General features: G+C 52.9%; 2 protein-coding genes across 3 annotated transcripts in view; both read left to right on the top strand.

Annotated features, from left to right (window-relative positions):
- Positions 1 to 571: 571 nt before the first annotated feature.
- Positions 572 to 2,964, top strand: xrcc2 (X-ray repair complementing defective repair in Chinese hamster cells 2). Its single transcript, XM_063483110.1, has 6 exons — positions 572 to 650; positions 1,197 to 1,278; positions 1,362 to 1,397; positions 1,473 to 1,622; positions 1,692 to 1,953; positions 2,327 to 2,964. Exons 1-6 carry the CDS (start codon positions 630 to 632, stop codon positions 2,664 to 2,666), a joined length of 891 nt encoding a protein of 296 aa, XP_063339180.1. The 5' UTR covers positions 572 to 629; the 3' UTR covers positions 2,667 to 2,964.
- Positions 2,965 to 3,678: 714 nt separating this feature from the next.
- The window catches only part of LOC134634052 (histone-lysine N-methyltransferase 2C-like), a 48,176-nt gene continuing 27,948 nt past the window's right edge, over positions 3,679 to 23,906 (top strand). For both annotated transcript variants that reach the window (XM_063483089.1, XM_063483088.1), the window contains exons 1-23: positions 3,679 to 3,930; positions 8,037 to 8,267; positions 10,378 to 10,457; positions 11,396 to 11,939; positions 12,169 to 12,348; positions 12,471 to 12,493; positions 12,577 to 12,660; positions 12,735 to 12,844; positions 13,029 to 13,173; positions 13,243 to 13,417; positions 13,512 to 13,626; positions 13,712 to 13,875; positions 14,145 to 19,108; positions 19,191 to 19,373; positions 19,546 to 20,288; positions 20,367 to 20,468; positions 20,982 to 21,107; positions 21,646 to 21,762; positions 21,955 to 22,056; positions 22,165 to 22,269; positions 22,351 to 22,532; positions 22,809 to 22,973; positions 23,076 to 23,185. In XM_063483089.1, the coding sequence (XP_063339159.1) occupies positions 8,038 to 8,267; positions 10,378 to 10,457; positions 11,396 to 11,939; positions 12,169 to 12,348; positions 12,471 to 12,493; positions 12,577 to 12,660; positions 12,735 to 12,844; positions 13,029 to 13,173; positions 13,243 to 13,417; positions 13,512 to 13,626; positions 13,712 to 13,875; positions 14,145 to 19,108; positions 19,191 to 19,373; positions 19,546 to 20,288; positions 20,367 to 20,468; positions 20,982 to 21,107; positions 21,646 to 21,762; positions 21,955 to 22,056; positions 22,165 to 22,269; positions 22,351 to 22,532; positions 22,809 to 22,973; positions 23,076 to 23,185 (8,749 nt within the window). In that variant the 5' untranslated portion in view covers positions 3,679 to 3,930; position 8,037. The remainder of the gene's footprint in view (positions 3,931 to 8,036; positions 8,268 to 10,377; positions 10,458 to 11,395; positions 11,940 to 12,168; positions 12,349 to 12,470; positions 12,494 to 12,576; positions 12,661 to 12,734; positions 12,845 to 13,028; positions 13,174 to 13,242; positions 13,418 to 13,511; positions 13,627 to 13,711; positions 13,876 to 14,144; positions 19,109 to 19,190; positions 19,374 to 19,545; positions 20,289 to 20,366; positions 20,469 to 20,981; positions 21,108 to 21,645; positions 21,763 to 21,954; positions 22,057 to 22,164; positions 22,270 to 22,350; positions 22,533 to 22,808; positions 22,974 to 23,075; positions 23,186 to 23,906) is intronic.

The raw sequence follows: 23,906 nt of genomic DNA, 5'->3' as shown, positions 1-23,906 counted from the left end.
GTGTCACCATGACAACCAACAGGTAAATCCTCATCCTCACACTCAGGACCACTGGAGGACGCCAGACTGCAGGACAGGTGTGGTGCAGGTAAAATCGGCCTCACTGAGAAAAACAAGCAGAGCTGTTTATCACCTAACACAGCACATAACAGGCGAGGCACAATTGTCCAATCAGCAGCCTCCCTGGTAACACCTTTGTGTTTGTGATTATAAACTAGACTGATGCTGCTGTTCAGGAGTCTCCTCCACTCTCACTGCTAGCTCGCCTCATCTGTTAGTGTCACTGACCTCTGACTGCCCGCCTCAGTAACGTCACCTCTGACCCCTCGTCTTCCTCACTAGTTCAGCCCCTTTTGGCGCCTCAGTGATCGCATGCTGCTGTTAGCTTCACACAGGTGAAGCACACCTTCAGTTTGTGAGGGTAGCCAATTAGACAGACGCTGGCTCAAAGGGGGAGGGGCTGCACATCTTGTTAAAGTCAGAGGGCTGCAGCTCGAGTCATTCTGCTGCGCAGTATTATAAACATTACGGTAATGCTGCAGCTGCGGTCTTTACGGTGAAACGGCGGAAACCGGAAGTCAGTTCAAAACAGCCGTGGCGGGTCCCGAAGGAGAAGGAGCTCTGCTGAGATGAGCGAGAGCGGCGCTCAGGTGAGAAACCGAAGCCCGTGTTTACCTGTGTGTCACGTGACCGCGCTGTTAGCGAGAACGACGTTGTGTGAGAGCGCTGTTAGCACCGCGTGACGGTAACTGTCAGAGGGTGTGTGTCTGCTTTCAAGTGATGTAGGAAGAAAGCAGCCAGTTACCTGTTCGAGTTTGGTGCAGGTGTGTTGCTGTGACCTTCACTGAGCAGAGCTCTGCACCGCTGGAGATGCTGCCGGAAAATCTGCCAGGCCTCAAAACACGTGTTTAGTTTGTAGTGTGGTACAGTCTACGTGCTGCAGCAGTGTGTAATGATCTGTACAGTGTGTAATATGGTACAGTGTATATCCTGGAGCAGTGTGTAATATGGTACAGTGTATATCCTGGAGCAGTGTGTAATATGGTACAGTATATATCCTGGAGCAGTGTGTAATATGGTACAGTATATATCCTGGAGCAGTGTGTAATATGGTACAGTATATATCCTGGAGCAGTGTGTAATATGGTACAGTATATATCCTGGAGCAGAGTGTAACGGTGTGTGCGTCTCCTCAGCTGTTAGCTCGTCTGGAGGCGCGGCGCTGCCTGAAGGATATTGAGCCTCGTCTGTTTCCGGAAGATGGAGGACCCGACCAAGGTGACTGGCCACGCCCACCTACTCACAGCTGACACATGCTGTCAGGTGACTGTCTCACTGTATGTGTTGTTTCTTGCTCTCAGGTGCGGTGGTGGAGCTGTTTGGGCTGGAGGGCACAGGTGAGTTCACGATGCAGGAAGTGCCTCCACCTTTAACCTGGATGTAAACTCTGTGTGTGTGTGTGTCTTGTTCAGGTAAGACGGAGCTGCTGTATCACCTGCTGTGCCGCTGCGTGCTGCCGGAGGCAGCTGGGGGTCTGGAGGTGGATGTGGTGTTTGTGGACACCGACTACAGTCTAGACATGTTACACCTGGTCAGCGTCCTAGACAGCAAACTGAGCGCAGGTATATGCGCACACACACACACGAACAAACAGGAAGTTACACACTAACCCTGTCTCTCCGGGTCCTTAGCGCTGTCGGCCGGAGCAGATGAGGCGGTGCTGCGCTCATGTCTGTCCCGCCTCCTGTTTGTTCACTGCTACTCCTCCTCACAGCTCCTCCTCACCCTCCACTTCCTGGAGACCACCTTGTCATCACGGCCCGCCCTGGCGCTCATCCTCATTGACAGCATTTCCGCGTTTTATTGGGTGGATCGCTGCGAGGGTGGGGCCAGCTACACCAAACAGGAGGAGAAGCTCAGCAGGTGTGCGGAGCTGCTGGGACGCCTGCTCAGGTGGGTCCATCGTATCCTGGAGTTAGACTGATTCAGGCTGCTCGCAGGTCATGTGTTACAGTGCGCTGCGTGACATCACCACCACTCTGAAGGCTTCCGCTGGGCTCTGATATGCTCACGGGCATGTGCGCAGCTTTTTTCTTTCAGGTATGCCAAACAAACACATGTGCAGAGTGCCCCCTGGTGGTCAAACTGTGCAGTGTCAGCATCGTAGGTCAGGGTGTTGGCTGGTCAATCGCTCACGCTCTGACGAGTGTTTGTGTAAAATGTTGGTTTGTTTGTGTTTTGCTGGGTCAAATACCGGGCCTGAGTGGAGCCTGTTCTGGACTCTGGCTCACTAATTTTCTGATTTTTGGCTCCTCCTACTCCACAGGGATTACAGAATCACTGTCTTCGCCACCTGTCACGCCATCAGGAGGCCCGCCGTCCCCTCCTCCTCCTCCTCCTCAGACTCCGAGCGGTCGTACCTCTGCCGCTCCTGGCAGAGGCTGGTGACCCACCGGCTGCTGTGCTCCAGGCAGGAGCCAGGAAACAACATGGCTGCTGAAGGAGGACACGACCAGGAGCAGAGGAGACAGCAGATCTTCACCGTCCACTGCACCACCTCCTCTTCCAGGGTCAAGGCCTCCTGGAGCAGCTCCTTCTGTGTGACGGAGGCAGGAGTGGAGTTCCTGTCGGCGTCGGAGGAGAACAAATGTGCTGCACGTCAGTAACTCTGACTCTGGTCCAATCATGGATCAGGGAGATGTCCGTCGTCTGGCTGAGGGACCAATCACATTTGAGCCCTCGCCACAGACACGCCCCTCACAGCACAGACTCTGTTTACTTCATCTGCGTGTTTTTCTGTGTGATTTGATTCTGTGCTCTGACTGCTGCTCGGCCTACAGTGGAAACAGGAGCAGACTGTAATGAGCTGCACAGGTGGGACTGTACAGGTACGACTGTACAGGGAGAATGGAGGGGGTGGGGTCAGGATGAGGTCGTCGTTAGGGGCCAAAGGGTCAGCATTAGTGTTTGTGTTCAATAAACTGGACATGTATGTTGTGACCTGTGTGTTTGTTTCCACTCAGACCCATCAGCAGATTTTAGATTAATTAATTAATAATAACTGAGGTGGGTGTGGCCTCAGCTCCAGGTGCTGTCAGGTATACTGGTACTGTGGGCGGAGCTTATTCTCTCCTGCGTGACATACATAATACATGAAACAACGATCATAACCGTCAGTGTTATCCAAGACAGACACGCCCACCACCGTCAGCATCCCTGTGATGAAGCTATGATGATGATGATGATGAGAGTGATGACATCACTGTCGCGGACAGTTTGGCTCTTTTAAACTTTAGTGGCTAATAACCGGAACCTCTTCCTGCAGGCGTGGCGCTCTCGGGTCGACAAAACCTGACCCTTGACCCCGGCCCTCTGCTCCGTGCTCGGGCACGTGCCTGGCGCGGTCCGGATCCTCGCGCTCCGCTCCGGGACTTCCAGGTCTGCTGACAGAGCCGCTTCACCAGAGCAGTCCTCCAACTGATCCCTCCGCGGGGTCAGACACACTTTTTACACAACACAAACAAATATTCCCGGTGCCCGCGTGGAGGCTCGCACACCGGCACTTTTCACAGGCCGACCCTCGGTGCACGCCGCCCGTGTCTGGGTCTGACGGGAGCGTGCGGCCCGGCGAGGCGGGACGTGTTTTGCGGGACCTACTTCCTCTGCTGGCACTGACAGGAGGTGCTTCGGTCGCTCCCAAACATGGCCTCCGTGACGGAGCGACCGCTTCAACTTTAATTTTTCGCCAGTTTTCGGAGTAAAAACCGCGCTTTTCCCTCCGTGCTCCGCCGGGAATGTTCCGCCGGAGACCCGGCCGTGCCAGGCGTGTCAAACGGAGGCTGAGGTTGGCAGAAGTTCGCTGCTGGCTTTGAAGTCGTCGCTCTAAGTTGGCTGAAAGCTGGAGAGGAAAAAGAGAATTGCATCGAATCAGTAAGGACGCTTCTTCCCTATTCTCTCGACACTCCCGCGGCTCCGCGGCTCGCTAAACGGCCCGCTTCCTGCCGCCGCTCCCGACCCGCCACTAGTGCGCCGCGGACCGGGCTGCTAACAGCTAGCCTGCACGCTAACGCTAACAGAGAAGTGATCAGTCAACTGGGCGGTCCGAGCGAGCTAACGGCTAACCGCTAGCCGCTCCGGGCCGGGGGAAAGCCTTTAAACAGCGAGTTAGAACCACCGAACGGCTCCCGGTACCCTCACCGAGCCCGCACCGAGCGTGTGGGGCTGTGAGCGGGATCACAGGCGGCAGTACCGGGCTCCACGGCCGCTGTGACAGGCGAGCTTATTAGCATGCTAACCAGCAGGTTACCCACACACAGCCACCCAGCGAGGCTCACCTGAAACCTTAACCTCACCAGACACAACACTGAGCTCTCACCTGCTGTCCAGCGGCACACCTGGGCAGGTACACGCACAGCAGCTAGAAAAGAGAAAAACACACCAAAATATGCACTAGGTCCGTTTAATCAGCACACTGTAAACACTGTGCACCTGTGCAGGTGAGTACTCTGACCAGCTGACACCAGAGAGCTGCACCTCACCGGTCCCGGGTTAAAACAGCTGGATTACATTAATGTTGGAGATGGCACGCAGAGCAGAGGGATAATACCTACACAGGCAACAGCAGCGCTCACCTGTACCTGCTCCATCCGAGATTCAAACCTAATCTGGTTCCAATAATCCCACAGGTGCTGATCGAGTCAATCAGTTCATCTGCTGGTTAGTTTTCACTGATTGATTGATCAGTTTGTCTGTAAACAGTCAGAATATGGAGACAGGTGTAGTTTACAGTCTCAGGTGGAGGTCCACGGGTCAGGCAGCTGTTGGTGGCATGGATCAAAGATGAGACCGGCATCCACAAACACGAGATATTCTCCTTACACTTCAAACACGCCACGTCTCTTGCGCTTGATGGTGAATTCACCTGGACATAGATGTTTGCCCGCCCACACAGCTAATCAGCCAGTGGGATTAAAGATGAGCTTGTGTTTTTGTTTACTTCCTGTGCCTGAGCTAAACGGCGCGGTAAAGAATAGAATAGAATAGAATAATCCTTTAATTGTCCCACAAGGGGAAATTTGGTTGTAACAGCAGCCAAAAAGACACATATACAAACAAACAAACAGTACACAGGACACAGAACAGAAACATACACAATTTTTCTTAAATATTTACATTAAGGACAATGGTTACTATATACAGAGAGTACTGTACAGTTATTAAATTAAATAAAAATAACTACTAGTAAGAGGCAAACCAGGTTGTAGTGCGAATCGGTTAATTAACTTATTGCAGTTACAGTGCTGATGTAAACATCTATGTTTGTTGGGAGCAGTTCTGATTGTACAGTCTGACAGCTGCAGGGAGGAAGGACCTGCGGAAACGCTCCTTCATGCATCTAGGATGCAGCAGTCTGTCACTGAAGGAGCTCTGCAGTTCAGCAACATTTACATGCATGGGGTGGGAGACTCTGTCCATCAGAGATGTTATTTTGGCCAGAGTCCTTCTGTCTCCCACCACCTGCACTGGGTCCAGGGTGCATCCCAGAACAGAGCTGGCCTTCCTGATGAGTTTATCCAACCTCTTCCTCTCAGCTGCCGATAAACCGCTGCTCCAACATACCACACTGTAAAAAATGACAGATGCCACCACAGAGTCATAGAAGGTCTTTAAAAGCGCTCCCTGGACTCCAAATGACCTCAGCCGCCACAGCAGGTAGAGTCTGCTCTGACCCTTCCTGTAAAGAGCATCAGTGTTGCCATGTTTCCGCGCCGTGTTTGCTGCAGCTCCTCCTCAGCTGCTTTTCTGCCATGTTTGCCGAGCTGTAGGGACCCCGCCGCCCGTCGGACAGGAAGCGTGGACGTTAGAGGTTAATCGTGTTTTAATGTCAGCTGTGATTTTGTGGAGATGATCACTGTGTTCGTTCCTCAGCAGAAGCTCAGATGCACTCGCTGTTTAGTTCAGCTCGAGCCAGCTAGGCTCTTCCCACCCCTGATTGGACGTGTGGAGGGCATGTGATCACAGGTCATTGAGCGGAACAGAAGCTCACAGAAATGAAGGTTCAAACTTTTCAGTGAGCACCCGAATCCTGGTGACGTGAGCACCTGTGCGGCCGTTGGCTTTGACTCTCTGCAGCTTGCCATGCGGCAACGGTAACCGAGGCTGATTTGTCTCCGTGGGGGGGCAGGACCCTCAGGATCAGTAACCTGGGTTCCGGTTGGTGATTGGTTGGTTGCGATGAGGCTAGTCTGGGCCTGCCGTCCTCTGCGTGTCCCCGTTTGTCCTCCCAGGTTTAATAAAGTTCAGGTGACCACGGTAAATAATCCAAATTAGGTCAGTGAGTAAAATAATCCTGGTTATGGTTTGCGCCATCGTTGAGCCGCGGCGGCGTCAGACTGAAACCAGGTCTGGTTAGTGGGGTTTCCTGCAATGAGACAGGGTGGTGCTGGCCTCCACCCGACAGCGGCACAGCTGAGTGTACCTCCTCAGAATAAAAACATTTTTAATGATCGTCGAGTTAAAACAAAATGTCCCACGGGAGCGTCTCAGATGGCAGCACCTGTCTCAGGGTCCTTTAACAACGCAGGATGCTGTGACACTGATCAACAGGCAGACAGGGTCAAAGGTCGCTCAGTTTCATGTTGCCCGAGTGGCTGGATGAGCTGCTGTGAGGTGGTGGCGGGTGCATCAGTTTTTGTTTCTGTTCACGCTCAGAGAGACACGACGTAGTCGCACCTCTGGCAGCTCACAGGAAGTGGTTTATAGGGGACCGTGTGGCGCCTGGCAGAGGTTCAGCACGGCCGGTGTCACTGAGGAAGCTTTTCTTGTCAGTAACAGTCGCCCCTTGGCCCGCCTTTTGGGCGCTTTAACCTCACCTGCTGCTTCAAACACCACTTACACCTGCCGTTCTGACTTTAGGGTGAGCTGAGCGGCGCTACGTGGGTCGCTTACACCCGTGTGCGATGATGGCGCCATAGGTGTTAATGGGCAGAGAAACAGACAGGAGAGTGTGGCGGCGAGGGCGTGTGGCGGCGAGGGCGTGTGGCGGGGGCCGTGTGAATCACAAGCTCGAGGTTTAAACTGAGCGTGTCTGCGTGTGGAGGGTTTGCAGTCATGTGACCATCAGCGCTGCAGGGTTAGCTTAGCGAGGCCCAGACACCGGTCGCTATGGAAAACTCTGTGTTCCTGATTGGTTCTTGAGAACTTCCTTACGACAGGTTGTGGGAGGGTCTGTAGCTCGCTGTGCACCGTGCTGGTATTGGTTAGCTCCTCCCATCGTTGTTCACGTCCTGCTCGTTCTGTAGGAGGCTCTGCGAACAGTCTGACCTTTGACCTCTGAGGTGTGTTAATGCGGCACACCTGAGCGTCACTCACTGTTACTATGCAGTCACCTGATCCTAAAGTTTTGTCGCGCAGCGTTTAGGAGCTGCTGAATCGTCCTCGTGGCGTCTGTACTTCACCTGAGCTCAGAGGATGCACAGCGCGCCCTCTCTGTGTGACCTCACACACCGAGCTGCTGCTCTTCCTGGGGGAGTCCCTGCAGGTGTCCAACATCTGGCTGTGTGTGAACTGTGTATGTCTGTGCGTGTGCGTTGTCGTGCCTGAAAGTTTTGAGTCCTTTACATCAGCTTTGCAAACTTTGTGAGGTGTGACTTGTTCTGGTGTGAAACAGCAGGTTAAGATAAGATAACCTTTATTAGTCCCACACGTGGGAAATTTGTTTTAACTGTGGAGCGAAGCGTTCACGTGTGAACACACTGTACCACATACAGGTGACACACCTGAGCGTCTGTGTTCCGCAGTTCACCGCCCAAACACCAGGGGGCGGTACAGTTTCTCTTCTCTTGTTTAGTTGTTATCTTCCAGCTTCCTGTCGCAAAAGTAACAGTAGAAGAGGAAGGAGGTGGTGGGCTGCAGTCAGGTTAGGGTGTAGGTTTCAGAGGGTTTGTGGGCGTGGCTTATGTGTAGTGTGGGTTTAAAGGGGAAGCATAAATCCCAGCTCCACCCTGTTCCTCACCTCTCTCTCTTTCTTTACCCAGAATGCCATCTGAGGCTCAGCCTCAGGAGCCTCGGGACAGAGGGCCACCCCCTCCCGTCACTCGGGCCGGCCGCAGTGCTCAGCTGGCCAAAGCCGCTGCTTCTAGCCCCGCCCCTGAGAGGCGGCCCCGTGGGCGACCGCGGAAAGATGGGAGCAGCGGGCGCTCTGGACCTGCTGCCCCGCCTCCTCCTCCACCACCTCCTCCCCCTCCGCCCCCCAAATCAAGAAAGAAGTAAGTGTGTGGGTGTGATGTGAGTGTGTGCTCAGGTGTGCTCACCTGTTCATGCAGCAGGTTGGTCTGTGGTGCCTCCTCCAGCTGAACAACGTGGGCTGCAGGTTAGCAGCAGCATGTTTGGTATTTCTGCATAAGTGAAGCAGGTGAGTCAGAGGGGAGGATCCTGGAGTCAGAGCAGGGTCACACTGATGTTTTAGAGCTTCACGTTCCTGATCCAACACGGTGCAGACCAGCGCAGGCCACAGTCGACTTTAAACACCTGTAAGAAGGCCGAGCAGCTCGGCAACAGCTCTGTGTGCTCCCACGAGGCTAACGCCACCTGCAGCACGGCGATGATGTAAAAGCACGACATTAACTGTGTTTAGAAACCACCGCGCTCCATTTTCACTTCAGAGCAACTGAGTAACAGCCTCCTTATTTTAGGACAGAGAAGCACATCAGAGGTCTGGAGTCTGAGTCAGAGGCAGGGCTGCACGATTTTGCATAAAATGAGAATCACGATTTCTTTTGCTTAGAATTGAGATCACGATTCTCTCACGATTTTCTTTTCCAATATAAATATTTATTGCACTTATTAACTGCACATCAACTTCGTAACAGTTGAGACTGAACATAAAAACAATAAATGTCTCACATTTTGTCGTTGCTGCAAAATGTTGTACTGCTTGTAATTCCGTCTCCACCGTTGCTCGACACTGCGTGTGTAGAGCAGGTCGTGCAACAATAGAAAAATAGTTGCGGGACGGCACTGTGTAGCGTTTGTCTAGGGTGTTGATCATTTTCCTAAATCCCTCGTTTTGCACAGTGTTGATGGGAGCCATATCTTTGGTCAGGTGATAAGTGATAGCCTCCGTAATTTCTTTGTGCCTGCGGGAGTTCGTGTATGGGGGAGCGCTGTATAAGGTTCCCGTTATTGATGTTTGGGTGGTTGACCGGGACGGATTTTCTCCTGTCACTTTCTCGTCATCTCTCACGTGCTCGCCGTTGTTTTGCCAGCTGGCTTCTGTATCACGTGGTATAAGGCTCCGCCCTTGTCATTTGTTGAGCAGGAAGAGAGAGTGCTTGTTTTCATGCAGATTATGTCCCGGATCAAAATGCGGTACAATCGTCATCTTTTTTCTTTTTTTAAATCGTTGTCGTTTGGAAATGAGATCGCACATAAGTATGAATTGAGATCGCGATTTTCTAACAATTAATTGTGCAGCCCTAGTCAGAGGGTCAGAAATGTGTGGAAGCTAGCAACGAGATCGCCTGAGGTGGACCCAGAATCATCTGCTCCAGCAGGGCGAGCCTGGACCTGATCCACACTCAGTGTAGGGGGAGTGATGCTGGAGGTCCTGAAACTTTGACTGTGTGTGTGTGTGTGTGTGTGTGTTTTCTGCTTAGATTCAGTCTGTGGAGGGAAGAGTCCTCACAGAGACAAATATACAGGGGTGTGTGTATGTGTGTTGGAGAGGAAGTAGTTGAGTTGCATGCTGGGTAACGAGGGAGGAGAGGTCTGACAGGGGGGCGTGCTGGACTCTGCTCCTGGTTTTACCTCCTGCCACACACACAGATCTGTTGTGATGTCATCATGTTTACCTGATTCAGGTGTTTCCTGATGCTCATTAGCCAGCTGCTTAGAAAGAATACACACACGTTTGTATTTCTGTCTTTGTGAGGACCCTCACCGCCACAGACTGATCGGGCCTCTGCGGTTCAAGCAGTCTTGAGTCTCAGCTGTGACCTGCTGGGCTACACGTGCGTCGGTCCACTTCCTGTTTCATCGGGACCTTCAGGCAGCTGTCTGAGGAGCCACCGCTGTCCTTGTTTCTGTGGGCGGAGTCAAACAGCTGTCAGAAAGCAGCGTCGGGGTGTTAAATGTTGTTTTCCTGATTTCATTGACATTTTCTTTTTGTGATGCTCGTTTCAATCGGGTGATGATGTAACGCAGCAGCTGATCTCCTCCTGCTGTAACACACGAGTCAGGCATGGCGCTCACATCGAAGGGATCCAGATGTGCTGCAATGGCTTCAATGGGGACACAGCTGGAGGAGGATCCAGAGGGTTAATGCTGTTCCTTCACTGTGTTAACCTCTAACTGCTCTGTGTGTGTGTGTGCACGCAGGGGGCGGAGCCGAGGACGAGCTCAAGTAGAGGATGAAGAGAGCATGGATGCCACAGAGAAGAAGCCCCCCCAGAAGACAGGTGTGTAGAAGCAGCTGGATGTAAAGTGTCTGTGTTGGAGGCTACATCCACACGTACACGGCTATTTTTGAAAACTGAGATTCTCCGTTTTTAAAAGAATCCTGTCCACATGTAAACGCCAAAAACGCAGTCAAATGTTGTCAAGAACATGCCAAATCCTAGCCCTGTACAAATGTTGGCCAATCAGAAGTCTGGAAGCCTGGGAGGGAGAGAGTAAACAGGGTTTGAAGGACTTCTGAAATGGTTTTGTTTTTCTCCAAAGGCAGCTAATTTTGTGTTACTTTTCAGGTGCCTTCATCATTTCAAATGTGAATAACCAAAAACAGTATTTTAGCTGGTGTAGACTCACAACTCAGGATTGAACAAAATGCACACAGCATACTTACGTTCTAATTTAAAACATTTAAATGTATTCAAAACCGATGTGAGGATTTGGGCTGAGAGAGCGTCTGTGTTGTTCACTCTGACGCCTCTGTCTGTGTAAACGGAGGGACAGTAACTGTGTTTGTGTGTAAAAACTGCAGATAGTCAGATTAACAGCAACGTTTTGTTTCTATCCGCCATTGTAGAAATTCATCTCATGTAAACAATAGCGTGGCGCGCTGCGTGACGTCAAAAAAGACTTTTGACGTTGCGTGAGTAATCTCTGTTTTCCTCGTCCACACGTAAACACAAAAATAGAGTTTTTAAAAATCTCCGTTTTCAGTGATCGAAAACGTCGCGTACGTGCGGACGTAGCCTGAACCTCACCTGTTCAGCTACGCCCACACGAGGACATCTACACCTCCACCAGTACTGTTCACCCGCTGTGACGTAAAACATGGTGTCATGCTGGAGATTAAGAACGTGTGATGGTGCCTATGTTACCCACAATGCACCTCTTGTGTCCTGCATATGTTTGTGACTGTGTGTGTGTGTGTGCGTGTGCGTGTCCACAGAGGTGAAGGCTCAGACCACACGGCGGCAGCGCTCCACCTCCAGGAGAAAATCCAAAACGAGCTCTGGACCTGCTCAGGACGAGCCCAGTCCAGATCCTGATCCTGACCCGGATCCAGGACCGGGGCCCCCCGACCCTGAGCCGGCTCCCAGTGCTGAGGAGGAGGCGGGAGAGGTGGAGGACAGACTCCAGTCAGAGGCTCCGCCCCTAGCTTCTAGCCCTCTTCTACCCCCCTCCAGCCCTCCACCCCAATCCCATCATCTTGATCCTATTCCTGATCCTGATGCTGTGGAGGAAGACCGGCCCAGTCCGAGTCACAGCCCCACCCCTACGGATGTGGACTGCAGCCTGGTTCCCATAGAAGCAGAGGAGGACGGGGCCGGCCCCGTGGAGCAGAGTCCGGCCGTCAGTCCCCGCTCCAGTCCTCCGGTGTCCCCCTGTCTGCGGTCGGAGGACGAGGACTCGCTGTCCCCGCTGTTCCAGCGGTCTCTGTCGGAGGACTCCGGGGGCTCACCCACCCCCAGCCTGGGACACACCAAAAAAAGGTGAGTGCTTGTGGACCGCCCTGCACACCCACAGCGGCACTCAGCAGGCAAACCGAGGAGGCTTTTGTTTTGAAAGTCTCCAGATTTAATGTGTCTCCACTCAGACGATTCGGAGTATTTCCAAGATCGTGACTTTGTGATGAACCTGATCCGTCACAAGCAGATAAATGTCTGTGTCGTCTGTCAGGTGACGCCTCGCCTCCTGAACGCATCGTTTTTTTCTCCCCAGGCTGAAGCAGTGTGCCTTCTGTTACCACGGCGACAAGCCTCCTCTGGGCCAGGGCCGGCTGGTGGTGTTCGGCCCGACGCCCGGCTACATCCCGCTCCACATCCTCAATCGCCGCGCCTCCTCCGACCGAGACAACGACTGCCACGACCACTGCTACCGCGGCAGCCGAGCCCCGGCCACGTAAGTGACATCACTTCCTCTTTCCCCTCTCCTTCCAGAGACACCACAGTCACGAGCTAACCACAGACCTGTGTGTGTGTGTGTGTGTGTGTGTGTGTGTGTGTGTGCGCGCGCGCGCGCAGGTGCTGCAGTCCAGAACAGTGTGGTGAGTACTCTCCCTTCACTGACACAGTTCCACCTGATCGCTGTTGTTGATGTTTGACTGTTCACTGTGTGCTGCTGTTTCAGAGTCTTCCTCAGAGTTCCTTAAGCAGCTTGGACCCATCGGCCTTCCTCATGACATCAACGTCCAATCACTGTTTGACCCCACAGGTACCTCCTCCTCCTCTTCCGCCTCCTGTTCTGTGTGTGTGTGTTTTAACCCTCCTCTGTGTGTGCGTGTGCAGGTCAGTGCTGTGCTCACCTGCAGTGTGCCACTTGGTCAGAGGGGGTGTGTCGAGGCGAGGGACAATCACTGCTCTACGTGGACAAAGCCATCGACACAGGAAGCACACAGGTGGGTTTTCACGGGGTCGGGTCAGTAGCCCCTCCTCCTTGTGTAGCTCAGGTAGATGAATACTGAGCACCAGCTGAAGCGCTCAGTTCCTGGGTCTGTGAGTCAGACTGAAATAAAAATAGGAGAATACAAAGGTTTCCCCACAGTTTCCTCCCTAAACCCCATCTGTCTCTCACCTGTCCAGGTGTGCGTGTTCTGCCAGCAGCTCGGAGCTTCGCTGCGTTGTCAGGAGATGGACTGTGGGCGGTGCTACCACTTCCCCTGCGCTGCTGCTGCCGGAGCCCACCTGGACTGGAACCAGAGGCGCACACTGTGTACAAGACACGCAGGTAAGAGGCCCTGACTGAGGCAGGTGTGAGGTTGTGATGTCATAATGTGACGTGATCGTGTCTCCTCAGGGTCCTCGCCACCCTGTGCTCTGTGCTCTGGCGGCGGTGAGCTTGGCAGACTGTTAATGTGCTGTTGTTGTGGTAACCGTTACCATGGCAGCTGCGTGGACCCCTCTGTGGCCCCCTCCCCTTTCTGCCGGGCCGGCTGGCAGTGTCCTCAGTGTCGAGTGTGTCAGAGCTGCAGGTAACACACACGCAGAGTTATTGAGGTATTTGAAGATGGAGTAAAGAGGGCGTGTCCTCAGTGTGAACCTCCACCTGTGCTCTCTGTGTGTCAGGCTGCGAGGCGATGAAGCTGCGTTATTGGTGTGTGAGCGCTGCGATAAAGCCTACCACACACACTGTCTCACACCACCTCTGGATCACACGCCGAGCACCGGCTGGAGCTGCAAGGTGAGATAAACACACGTACACACACTGCTGTGTGTTGAACTTTGGATGACCCTCACAAACCCCTCCCACCCCTCATCTTCCCCAGAACTGCAGAGTCTGCCGCCGCTGTGGTGTCAGGTCATCGGGCCAGTGGGCCAATCACCTGTTTCTGTGTGAGTCGTGTGACCCAGCATTGCCCTGCCTTCTCTGTGGCCACGCCCCTGACCTCTACACACCACAGGAGTGCGTGACCTGTGTCTGCTGCTATAGGTACACGAGCACCATCTGTTTCACTGAGGCTGCTTCACAATAAAATCCCTGAACTGAAGAGAACCAACATGGCTTTTATTGTGAAACAGGAATCCAGTGGTTCTCATATATGAACTTAAGTTACTTTTGTGCCCTCACTGCACGGCCTCTGTGGTCCTCTCTGATGGGCTGTCCCAAAGTTTTAAAACCACTGGTGGTAGCTTTTATTAAAACATGCTTTTATTTTGACAGTGATGAAGAGAAAACAACAAAACTATTTTGTTTTGCAGGTTTGTCCATGCAGACTGCATCATCCAGGCCGGGGAGGGCGAGGTGGGGTCCGAAGCGTACATCTGCTCCACGTGCAGACCTCAACAGGAGGAGCCAAACCCACACAGTCCCACATTGGCATCAGCTGCCGCCCTTAGCCCCTCACAGACTCCACCCAGTAGCATTCCACAGCCATCGGTCTCAACGTGCACAGAGGCTCCACCGGCCAGTCCTGTTGGTCAACTCGTCCCTGAGGAGCCGTCACAGAGAACAACAAAGTCCCTCAGTGCACCATCACCACCAAGTCTTACGTCATCTCACCCTGATCCCATTGAGCTCCAACAAAATCCTACACCATCTCACACCGACTCCCAGGAGCTCCTGAATAATCCACTGTCAGTTCTTCCTCAGTCTACAGGGCTCCAACAGAGTTCTACAACATCTCACCCTGAGTCCAGTGAACCCCAACAGAGTCCTCTACCATCTCATTCTGAGGGTATGGAGACACAACAGAGTTCTCCGCCAGTTCTCCCTGAGTCCACAGAGCTCCAACAGAATCCTCCATCAGTTCTCCCTGAGTCCACAGAGCTCCAACAGAATCCTCCATCAGTTCTCCCTGAGTCCACAGAGCTCCAACAGAATCCTCCATCAGTTCTCCCTGAGTCTACAGAGCTCCAACAGAATCCTCCATCAGTTCTCCCAGAGTCTACAGAGCTCCAACAGAATCCTCCATCAGTTCTCCCTGAGTCCACAGAGCTCCAACAGAATCCTCCATCAGTTCTCCCTGAGTCCACAGAGCTCCAACAGAATCCTCCATCAGTTCTCCCTGAGTCTACAGAGCTCCAACAGAATCCTCCATCAGTTCTCCCAGAGTCTACAGAGCTCCAACAGAATCCTCCATCAGTTCTCCCTGAGTCCACAGAGCTCCAACAGAATCCTCCATCAGTTCTCCCAGAGTCTACAGAGCTCCAACAGAATCCTCCATCAGTTCTCCCAGAGTCTACAGAGCTCCAACAGAATCCTCCATCAGTTCTCCCAGAGTCTACAGAGCTCCAACAGAATCCTCCATCAGTTCTCCCAGAGTCTACAGAGCTCCAAGGAAGTTCTGTAACGTCTCATCCTGAAGCCATGGAGAGATTAAAGAGTCCTCCAGCCGATCTCCCTGAACCCGCAGAGCTCCAACAAAGTCCTCCATCAGTTCTCTTTGACTCTACAAAGCTCCAAGAAAGTTCTGTATCATCTCAGCCTGAAGCCACGCTTCAACAGAGTCCTCCACCAATTCTCCCAAAGTCCACAGAACTCCAAGAAAGTCTTTTATGTCACCCTGTTTCTGCCAAGCTCCTAGAAACTCCCAAAGTTCTCCCACAAAGTGGATGGAGCATGGAGTTGGAACAAAGCCCTTCACAATGTCAAACTGATCCCACAGAGCTCCAACAAAGTCCTCCACCATCTCACCCGTATCCTGTGGCAGTCCAGCAAAGTTCCTCACTAGCTCTTACAGAGCTCCCTCTGCAGAGTTCTTTACCATCTAGCCCTGTTCTCAAGGACCTCCAGCAAAGTCCTGCATCATCTCCCATGGAGCTCCAACAAAGTTCCTCGCCTACTCCTGTAGAACACCAACAATTTTCTGCACCATCTCCCAAAGAACTCCCAAACAGTCCTACACCATCTCACCCTCTTTCCACAGAGCTGCAGCAAAGCCCTCCACCATCTCCCAAAGAGCTCCCATCTCAACTTGTTTCCATGGAGCTTCAACCAAATTCCTTACAAATGCTTAAAGAACTCCAAAATCCTGCACCATCATGCCCTGATTCCACAGAGCTCTGGCAAAGCCCTGCACCATCTCCCACAGAGCTTCAGCAAAGTCCTCCACCATCTCCCACAGAGCTCCAGCAAAACCCTCCACCATCTCCCAAAGAGCTCCCACCTCAGCCTATTTCCACGGAGCTTCAACCAAATTCCTTACAAACGCTTGAACTCCGAAGTCCTGCACCATCTGAAAATGCAGAGCTTCAACAAGGTCATCCATCATCTCCCATAGAACAAAGTTCCTCATCACCTTCAGCAGAGCTCCAGCACATTCTTGTGCTGTCTCACACTGATTCCACAGAGCTCCCACAGAATGCACCATTTCCCAAAGAACTCCTGTCAAGTCCTGCACAATCTCACACTGATCCTTTGGCACCTTTAACTGCACATCCCCCACAAAGTCCTCAACCATCTGTGACGGAGCTCCCACAGAGTCCTGTAATTTCCCATCCTGATCCCATGGAGCCCCAACAAAACGTTGTACCTTTGACTGCACCTTCTATCATAGAACTCGAGCCATCTCCCTCTTGTCACACAGCATCCCATAGTAATCAAGAAGAGCTCCATCCTGATGTGGCAGAGTGTAGAATAAGCTCCTCACCATCTTGCCCTGATCTTGCAGAGGCCCATGAAAGTTACTCAGCATCCCACTTGGATTCCACAGATGACCAGAAAAGCTGGACCCCATTACACCTTCAGCAGAGTCCTGCACAGTCTCACTCTAATCTGGCAGAACTTGAGAAAAGTACAGAGCAGAATTCCACAGAGGATCAGCTTATGGACACAGAATCTCAGCAGAGTCCAGTACAGGGTGGTCCCACGGCTTGTACCCTTGCACATTTTCTACACAGCCCTTCACCTCACAGTCCTATCAAATCAGGGCTGACTCCTCCCAGGGTGGAGCTGGGGACAGAGGAGGCTCGGCGCAGCCTTCCACCACACAGTCCTGCACAGGACAATGCTATGCAGCTCAGTGGATCACATAGTCAGGAGAACATTGTCATCTCACAGCCTCAGCACAGTGCTCTACAAACGGACTGTAGTCCTGTGCAAGCTGGCATGTCATGTCCTTGGAACCCCTCACAGGACACTGAATCTACACTGGACCAGGAGAGCCCTGGATTGAGCAGCCCTACTCTGCAGTATGGGGCTGCACAGGACACGTCTACACTGGACCAGGAACTCTCATCGGCAGCAAGATATGCCTCAGCTCCATGTAGCCCATCATCACCACCGCTCAGACCTAAACGGTGCAGTCTGTCCCAACCTGCCAGCCCTGCTCAGGCTCTCCGGTCTTCACAGCTTAGCTTACATACTTTAGAACTTGCTGCACATTCAACACTCACACAGGAGTCCACCCATGCCACACAACCTGACTCCTTGAAACATTGCCCTTTGCAAAAGAGTTCTAGCCCTGATGGCCAAACACTGGAAAATAACCCTCCTCCCCTTAACCCCACCTCGAGCCTGGCCACAGCGCCCCCTGAAAGTAGCACGCTCAGTCCCGATCATTCCAGTCCCCCTCATGTCCTAGATTTCCAGACACCAGAAAGCCTTTTTCACATTAGCACTTCAGCCAAACACAGTAGCCTAGCTTGCTCACCTTGTGCCGGTGAAATGGAGGAAGCTCCTCCCCCAGCTAGCCTAATTCATCAGAATCTTCACAACACCCCATCGCTCTGCATGGAAGTTGTTGAAGGAGCTAGCCCCACACATGACCAGGCCAGCTCAGCTTGTGCCAGCCCCACTCGTGCTTACCAGATGCCTACAAGCCCAACCATGTGTCTTGAAGGCCATCCTAGCCCTGTGCCAGGGGAGAGTAGCCCATCAGCAGCGCTGGCTGGACCCATCCACCTTGTCTCCTGTCGCGATGAGGAGATGGAGGTAGCAAGTGATGGTGTTCAGTCAGAACCTAGTCCCAGTCAGCCAGACAGTCCTCAGCCTGACCTTGCTTACTCAGAAGCCACCGGTGGCATTGTTTTGTCAGGTCATGAGCATGCTCAGGAGACAGAAAGTCCACCTGGTCAGTCAAGTCGGCCACATATCCAGATTTCCTTCAGTACTTCACACCTGGCTGCAGTACAGCCGTCAAGCCCTCCACCAGCTTCTGGTAGTTCAAGTCCTCCACACTGTACACTGAGTGATACCGGCCCAGAGAGGAGTCCTGTTAGTGCTGAAACATATCCCTGTTCTGCTAGTGTAGCTGATGTTCACACCAGTCATAGCCCAGTTAGTCCTGCTGGTCAGGCTAGTCCTGCTCATGTAGTAGTAGCTCACTCAGGCCCAGTGCAGACACAAACTTCCTCATTAGCTAGCACAACTCATAGCAGCCCTGCACATGCTGCTTTTGCCAGTGTTAGCCCACCTCACAGTCCAGCTCCTGACACTGAAAGTAGTACTAGCCTTACTGAGGCATCACTGAGCCCCACTAGTCCTGATGTGGACACAGTTGCTCTTTCCAGTGGGGCTCAGCCTGATATGGGTGCTGATGAACCCGCAGACTGTATCAGACAAACAAGTCCTGCTGCCTCTGTACCCGACGACTCAGCTGCTGTTAGCTCCAGCCAGACTAGTCAGAACCAAGTCAGCAGGTCCCCAGCTGGTACTGCAGTGGTCCCCAAAGAAAACCACCAGTGCACTGCCTCACCAAGCCCCCTGTATCAAAGCCCACTCATCCCCACTGATGCTACTTACACTCAGGCCAGTCTGAGTCCTGCTAGCCCTGTCCATGCTAGTCCCACTCAGGATAACACTGCGATGCCTAGCTCAACCTCTCCCAGTGAGGCACCTCTTAGTCCCACATGCCCCGCCCCCTCACAGATTAGCCCTTCTCAAACAGTCTCTTTTGACACTCTGCAGGTTCAGCGTAGTCCCTTACACAGCCCAGGTCAAAGTTCTACAGGTGTTCATATGGATCCAGGTTTTAAACAGATCACCACAAGTCCAGGCCCCGTGAGTCCTGTGCAGGCAGAGCCTGGTCCCGGTCCCGAGAGTCCTGTGCAGGCAGAGCCTGGTGTCAGACCTGCTTCTGCCAGCCCGTTCCACTGTGAAGCCAGTCCTCCTTGTGATTCAGTTAACCCTGCTCCCTCAATAACCAGCCCAAGTCCTGGTCCTGCTAGTCCCGTGAAGCCAGAACAAGGTCCTGGACCTGAAGGGATGTCTGATGGCACCATGGGTAAGTATGAGGGAGAGTGACTCAAAGTTCCCGATTAACACACGATCTGTTCTGAGGATATCTGCTCTTTTTGTTCACCCAGACACACTGAGCACAGGGGAGGAGCAGCAGCAGGAGGAGGAGCAGCAGCAGGAGGAGCAGCAGCAGGAGCAGCCTGAACACACATCACAGGAGAGCCTAGCAGAGGAGAAGCCTGTGGAGAGGAGCGAGGGAGGAGAAGAACAAAACCAGAAGGTCCTGCCCAGTAGCTCCAGCTGTCCTAAAGGTTTGCTTTGCAAACACGGAAACATAACCAGTCCAAACTCTGAAATGTTTACATTTTTCCGTGACTTCCCTTTTACCCAGACTTGCTCCGCCCGCTCCATCGTTGTGACTGTAACCAGGAAGATCCTGAACCTCCATCAGTATCTAATGTGTCCATGTTTGTGTCTCTGCAGGAGTCCAGGAGACTCAGTGCCCCACCTCCCCCATTCCCACGCAGCAACCTGTGTCCTTCCCTTTGCCCTCATCACCTCCATCTGTGGGAGCCGGCTCCCTGGAGGCCTCCCCCCATCGTCACTCCCAGTCCACCATTATAGAGGGCCTCCCACAGGAGGAAAAGCTTCCCAGTGACTTTGGACCTACGGTGGGGCTGAAGGACCAATCACCTCTTTGTCACATGACATCAGAGTGTGATGGGGGTCAGTCACAGATCCTATGTGAAGCTGTTGCTTTGGTAACAGAACCCACCGAAGACGAGCACCAATCACAAGCTGAGCCTTCACAGGAGGAGGAGGAGCTTTCTGAAACAGTTCAGCCGTCAGACAGTCAGCCAATCACTGAGGAGCACTCAGACATGGAGGAGGAGCCAGTGAGCTTCGTGCTGGACTTGGACCCCTCTTTAGACAGAGAGGTGATGGAGCTGATGACATCATCGCCTCCCCCGTCCCTCCTGCACCTGTCCTCACCATCCTCATCGCCGCTCCTGCGCAGAGGGAAGGGTCGCACCCTAAGGCCTCCTCCCTGCTCCCCCCGGCTGTCTGATGACCTCTCCATCCGCCTCAGACAGTCTCCCTTCTCCACTGAGGCCTCCCCAGAGACCTCCCCTGCAAGAGTGCCCATCACGCCGCCACCGCTCACCCCACCTTTGCCTTCTCTCAGGACTTCCCCCCTAGCTAGAGAGTCTCCACCTCTCTCTAAGGTAAGCGGCAGCCTCCTCCTCTTCCTCGCTCACTCTTGCTCCTCTTCACTTCTCCTTTTGTTCTGTGTGCAACCTCAGGCTCCTCCCACCACTGTGCTCCCCCTCACCCCAAAAATCGGCATGGGGAAGCCTGCCATCTCTAAGAGGAAGTTCTCTCCTGGCAGAGCCCGGGTGAAACAGGTTGGTGACCTTTGACCTGTGTGTGTGTGTTTACATATCGATTGTTAAAAAGAAAAAGCTGGAGGTGAAATTCAACAAACCTGCACCTCTTGTCTGTAACAAGCTCCTCCTGCTGAGACACGTTATAGTCAAGTTCTGTAGCCAGTCAGACGACACAGGAGCTGCTGCTTTTTATTCCTGCCTCCATCAGCTCGCACCTCCAAGGGCGTGATGAGAAGCAGGTCACCATCAGTGTGCTTCATACTCATCTTCATCCTCATCCTCACCTGACACACCCCCGCACACAGACGTGCACACATTCACACACGTGTCATTGATCGCAGCGTGCTTGTTCTGTGTACGTCGAGGTTGTTCGATCAGCGCGTTGGCTGCCGTCAATACCCAGTGTGTGTGGTTGCCATGGTAACATTGTGTGGTCATGAGTTCTTTTTTCATTTTGTGGCCGTTACATTTATGTTACTGCATTTTGTCCCCACCTCCCCCTCTCTTCTCCTCCTCCTCCCCCTCACTCAGGGCACGTGTTGGAGTAGTCGCAGGGCAGTCAGCCCCCTCTCGTCCTCCCAGGATTCCACGGGGGAGGGAGGGTGGGACAGCCCTAAGCCCCGCCTGCAGGACTCCCCGCTCTGGAGCATGAGAGTGGTAAAAAGTGCACCCTAACTGTCACCGGCTGTGACTAACAGCAGCTTACTAACGCTGTCTCTGCTGTGGGTGTGGGAAACGAGTGCACGCTGTGCTGCCTGTGTGCGTGTGAGAGAATGTGTGCTTCCACCCTGCTGGGCTGCAAAGGTCTCCAATCAAACGCGCCTGCGGGTCTGATCATTCTGTCATGTTTGTTTTCCGTGACGTCCTCAGGAAGTGAATCCTCAGAAGGACGCCATGGCGGCTGCAGCTGCTTTAACACACGATTGTGTCGCTTTTTCCCAGAATTTTAATGTGGCCGTACTGTGTGAGCGGCGGGTGTAAATACAAGTGACTAACACAGAGGCTATACTGGCGCCGTGAGGAGTAACGCGTGACTAAATTGAGTGTGGGATGTTCGGGGACTCATGGCACAGCTCTGATTCCTTGGAAGTTTTGAAATTGAGCTTACCAGTGTTTCCTTGGTGACAGCTTTGTGACATCATGGATTTCCTCCTAATTCTCCTCCTTCCTCCCCCCGCCTGTCTCCCCTCCTCAGGGTCGTGGTTCCGGGTTCCCGGGCAGGAGGAGGTCCAGAGGAGGCGGCATCGGAGGAAGAGGAGGGAGAGGAAGAAGCCGACTGAAGACTCAGGACAGCGTGACTGTGTCACCGGGAGTAAGAGCACACCTGCACACTGATTTGTCCATGATCAGTGATCACAGATTACTGATTACCTGTGTGTGTGTGCGTGTGTGTGTGTGTGTGTGTGTGTGTGTGTGTGTGTGTGTGTGTGTGTGTGTGTGTGTGTGTGTGTGTGTGTGTGTGTGTGTGTGTGTGTGTGCGTGCGTGTGTGTGTGTGCGTGTTAGGCTGGATACGTGGAGGCGTTCACAGCAAAGGAGGACGAGGAGAACTCGATGCACAACACCGTGGTGATGTTCTCCACGTCAGACCACTTCACCCTCAGACAGGTGTGCTCACCTGTGTGTGACATCACGTGTGTAAGCAGTGATCATGTGACATGCAGCAGTTAACCCGTGTGTGTGTGTGTGTGTGTGTGTGTGTGTGTGTGTGTGCAGGACATGTGTGTGGTGTGTGGCAGTTTCGGGCAGGGCGCTGAAGGTCGGCTGTTGGCGTGCTCTCAGTGTGGACAGTGTTACCATCCTTACTGCGTCAACGTAAAGGTCAGTACTCGCCTACCTGTAATCTGATTACTCTGATTACTTCCTGCCCCCTGGCTCACTGTTTGAGTGTGCTGTCTGCAGATCACTCGGGTGATTCTGACCAAAGGGTGGCGCTGTTTGGAGTGCACGGTGTGCGAAGCATGCGGTGAGGCCAGCGACCCCGGGCGACTGTTGCTATGTGACGACTGCGATATCAGTTACCATACCTACTGCCTGGACCCGCCCCTCCTCACGGTGCCTAAAGGAGCCTGGAAGTGCAAATGGTGGGTCTGCCTGCCGCTCAGCTGTGTGTGCAAGGAGGCGTCTGTCAGATCACCTGATCAGCCCTCCCTCATGACTAAACCTGTCTCCTCATGTGAGTGAGACGACATCACCATAGCAACCAAGAAACATTGGCTGAGAGCGTTTCCTCATGTTTGATGTCACATGACAGGACACGAGGTTCCACCAACCCTCAGCCAGTCAGAGCTCAGACTCTAATCACATGACGCATAAAACGAAAGGTAAGAGCTGACGGGTGCTGGTTGCTCTCTCCTCAGGTGTGTGTGGTGCGTGCAGTGTGGCTCCGCCTCCCCCGGGCTGCGCTGCGAGTGGCAGAGTAACTACAGCCTGTGCGGGCCGTGCTGCAGCCTGAGCCACTGTCCCGTCTGCCAGCGAGCGTACCTGCAGGACGACCTCATCCTGCAGTGCCAGCAGTGCGACAGGTAACACCCGCTCAGGTGTGGGGTCTCGGCGGGTTCGTCGGTCAGGCCCGGGGTCACCATCGGCTAATGTGTGTGTGTGTGTGTGTGTGTGTGTGCGCGCAGGTGGGTCCATGCTGTGTGTCAGGGTCTGACCACTGAGGAGGACGTGGAGGCCGCTGCTGACGAAGGATTTGACTGTTCACTGTGCAGGACGCACGGACGCAGCCCCTACGGTGAACACACACACACACACACATACATACAGTGGCTTGCAAAAGTATTCGGCCCCCTTGAACTTTTCCACATTTTGTCACGTTACAGCCACAAACATGAATCAATGTTATTGGAATTCCATGTGAAAGACCAATACAAAGTGGTGTACACGTGAGAAGTGGAACGAAAATCATACATGATTCCAAACATTTTTTACAAATAAATAACTGCAAAGTGGGGTGTGCGTAATTATTCAGCCCCCTGAGTCAATACTTTGTAGAAACACCTTTTGCTGCAATTCCAGCTGCCAGTCTTTTAGGGTATGTCTCTACCAGCTTTGCACATCTACAGACTGAAATCCTTGCCCATTCTTCTTTGCAAAACAGCTCCAGCTCAGTCAGATTTGACAGCGTTTGTGAACAGCAGTTTTCAGATCTTGCCACAGATTCTGGATTGGATTTAGATCTGGACTTTGACTGGGGGGCACAAAGAAATACTTTTCTTTCTTATTCTCATTTAAAATACCTAGCTTTTAATAAATAATTATCTGAATCTTACAACCAAAGTTTTAATCTGATGTAAAATGTATAAATGGTAAATGGCCTGTATTTTATATAGCGCTTTTCTAGTCCCTAAGGACCCCAAAGCGCTTTACATATCCAGTCATTCACCCATTCACGCACACATTCACACACTGGTGATGGCAGCTACGTTGTAGCCACAGCCACCCTGGGGCGCACT

Source organism: Pelmatolapia mariae, linkage group LG9 (assembly GCF_036321145.2).
Source record: "Pelmatolapia mariae isolate MD_Pm_ZW linkage group LG9, Pm_UMD_F_2, whole genome shotgun sequence".
Classification (NCBI taxonomy): Eukaryota; Metazoa; Chordata; class Actinopteri; order Cichliformes; family Cichlidae; genus Pelmatolapia; species Pelmatolapia mariae.
The sequence above is the reverse complement of the archived record's forward strand: the minus strand, read 5'-3'. Positions and strand labels throughout refer to the sequence as shown.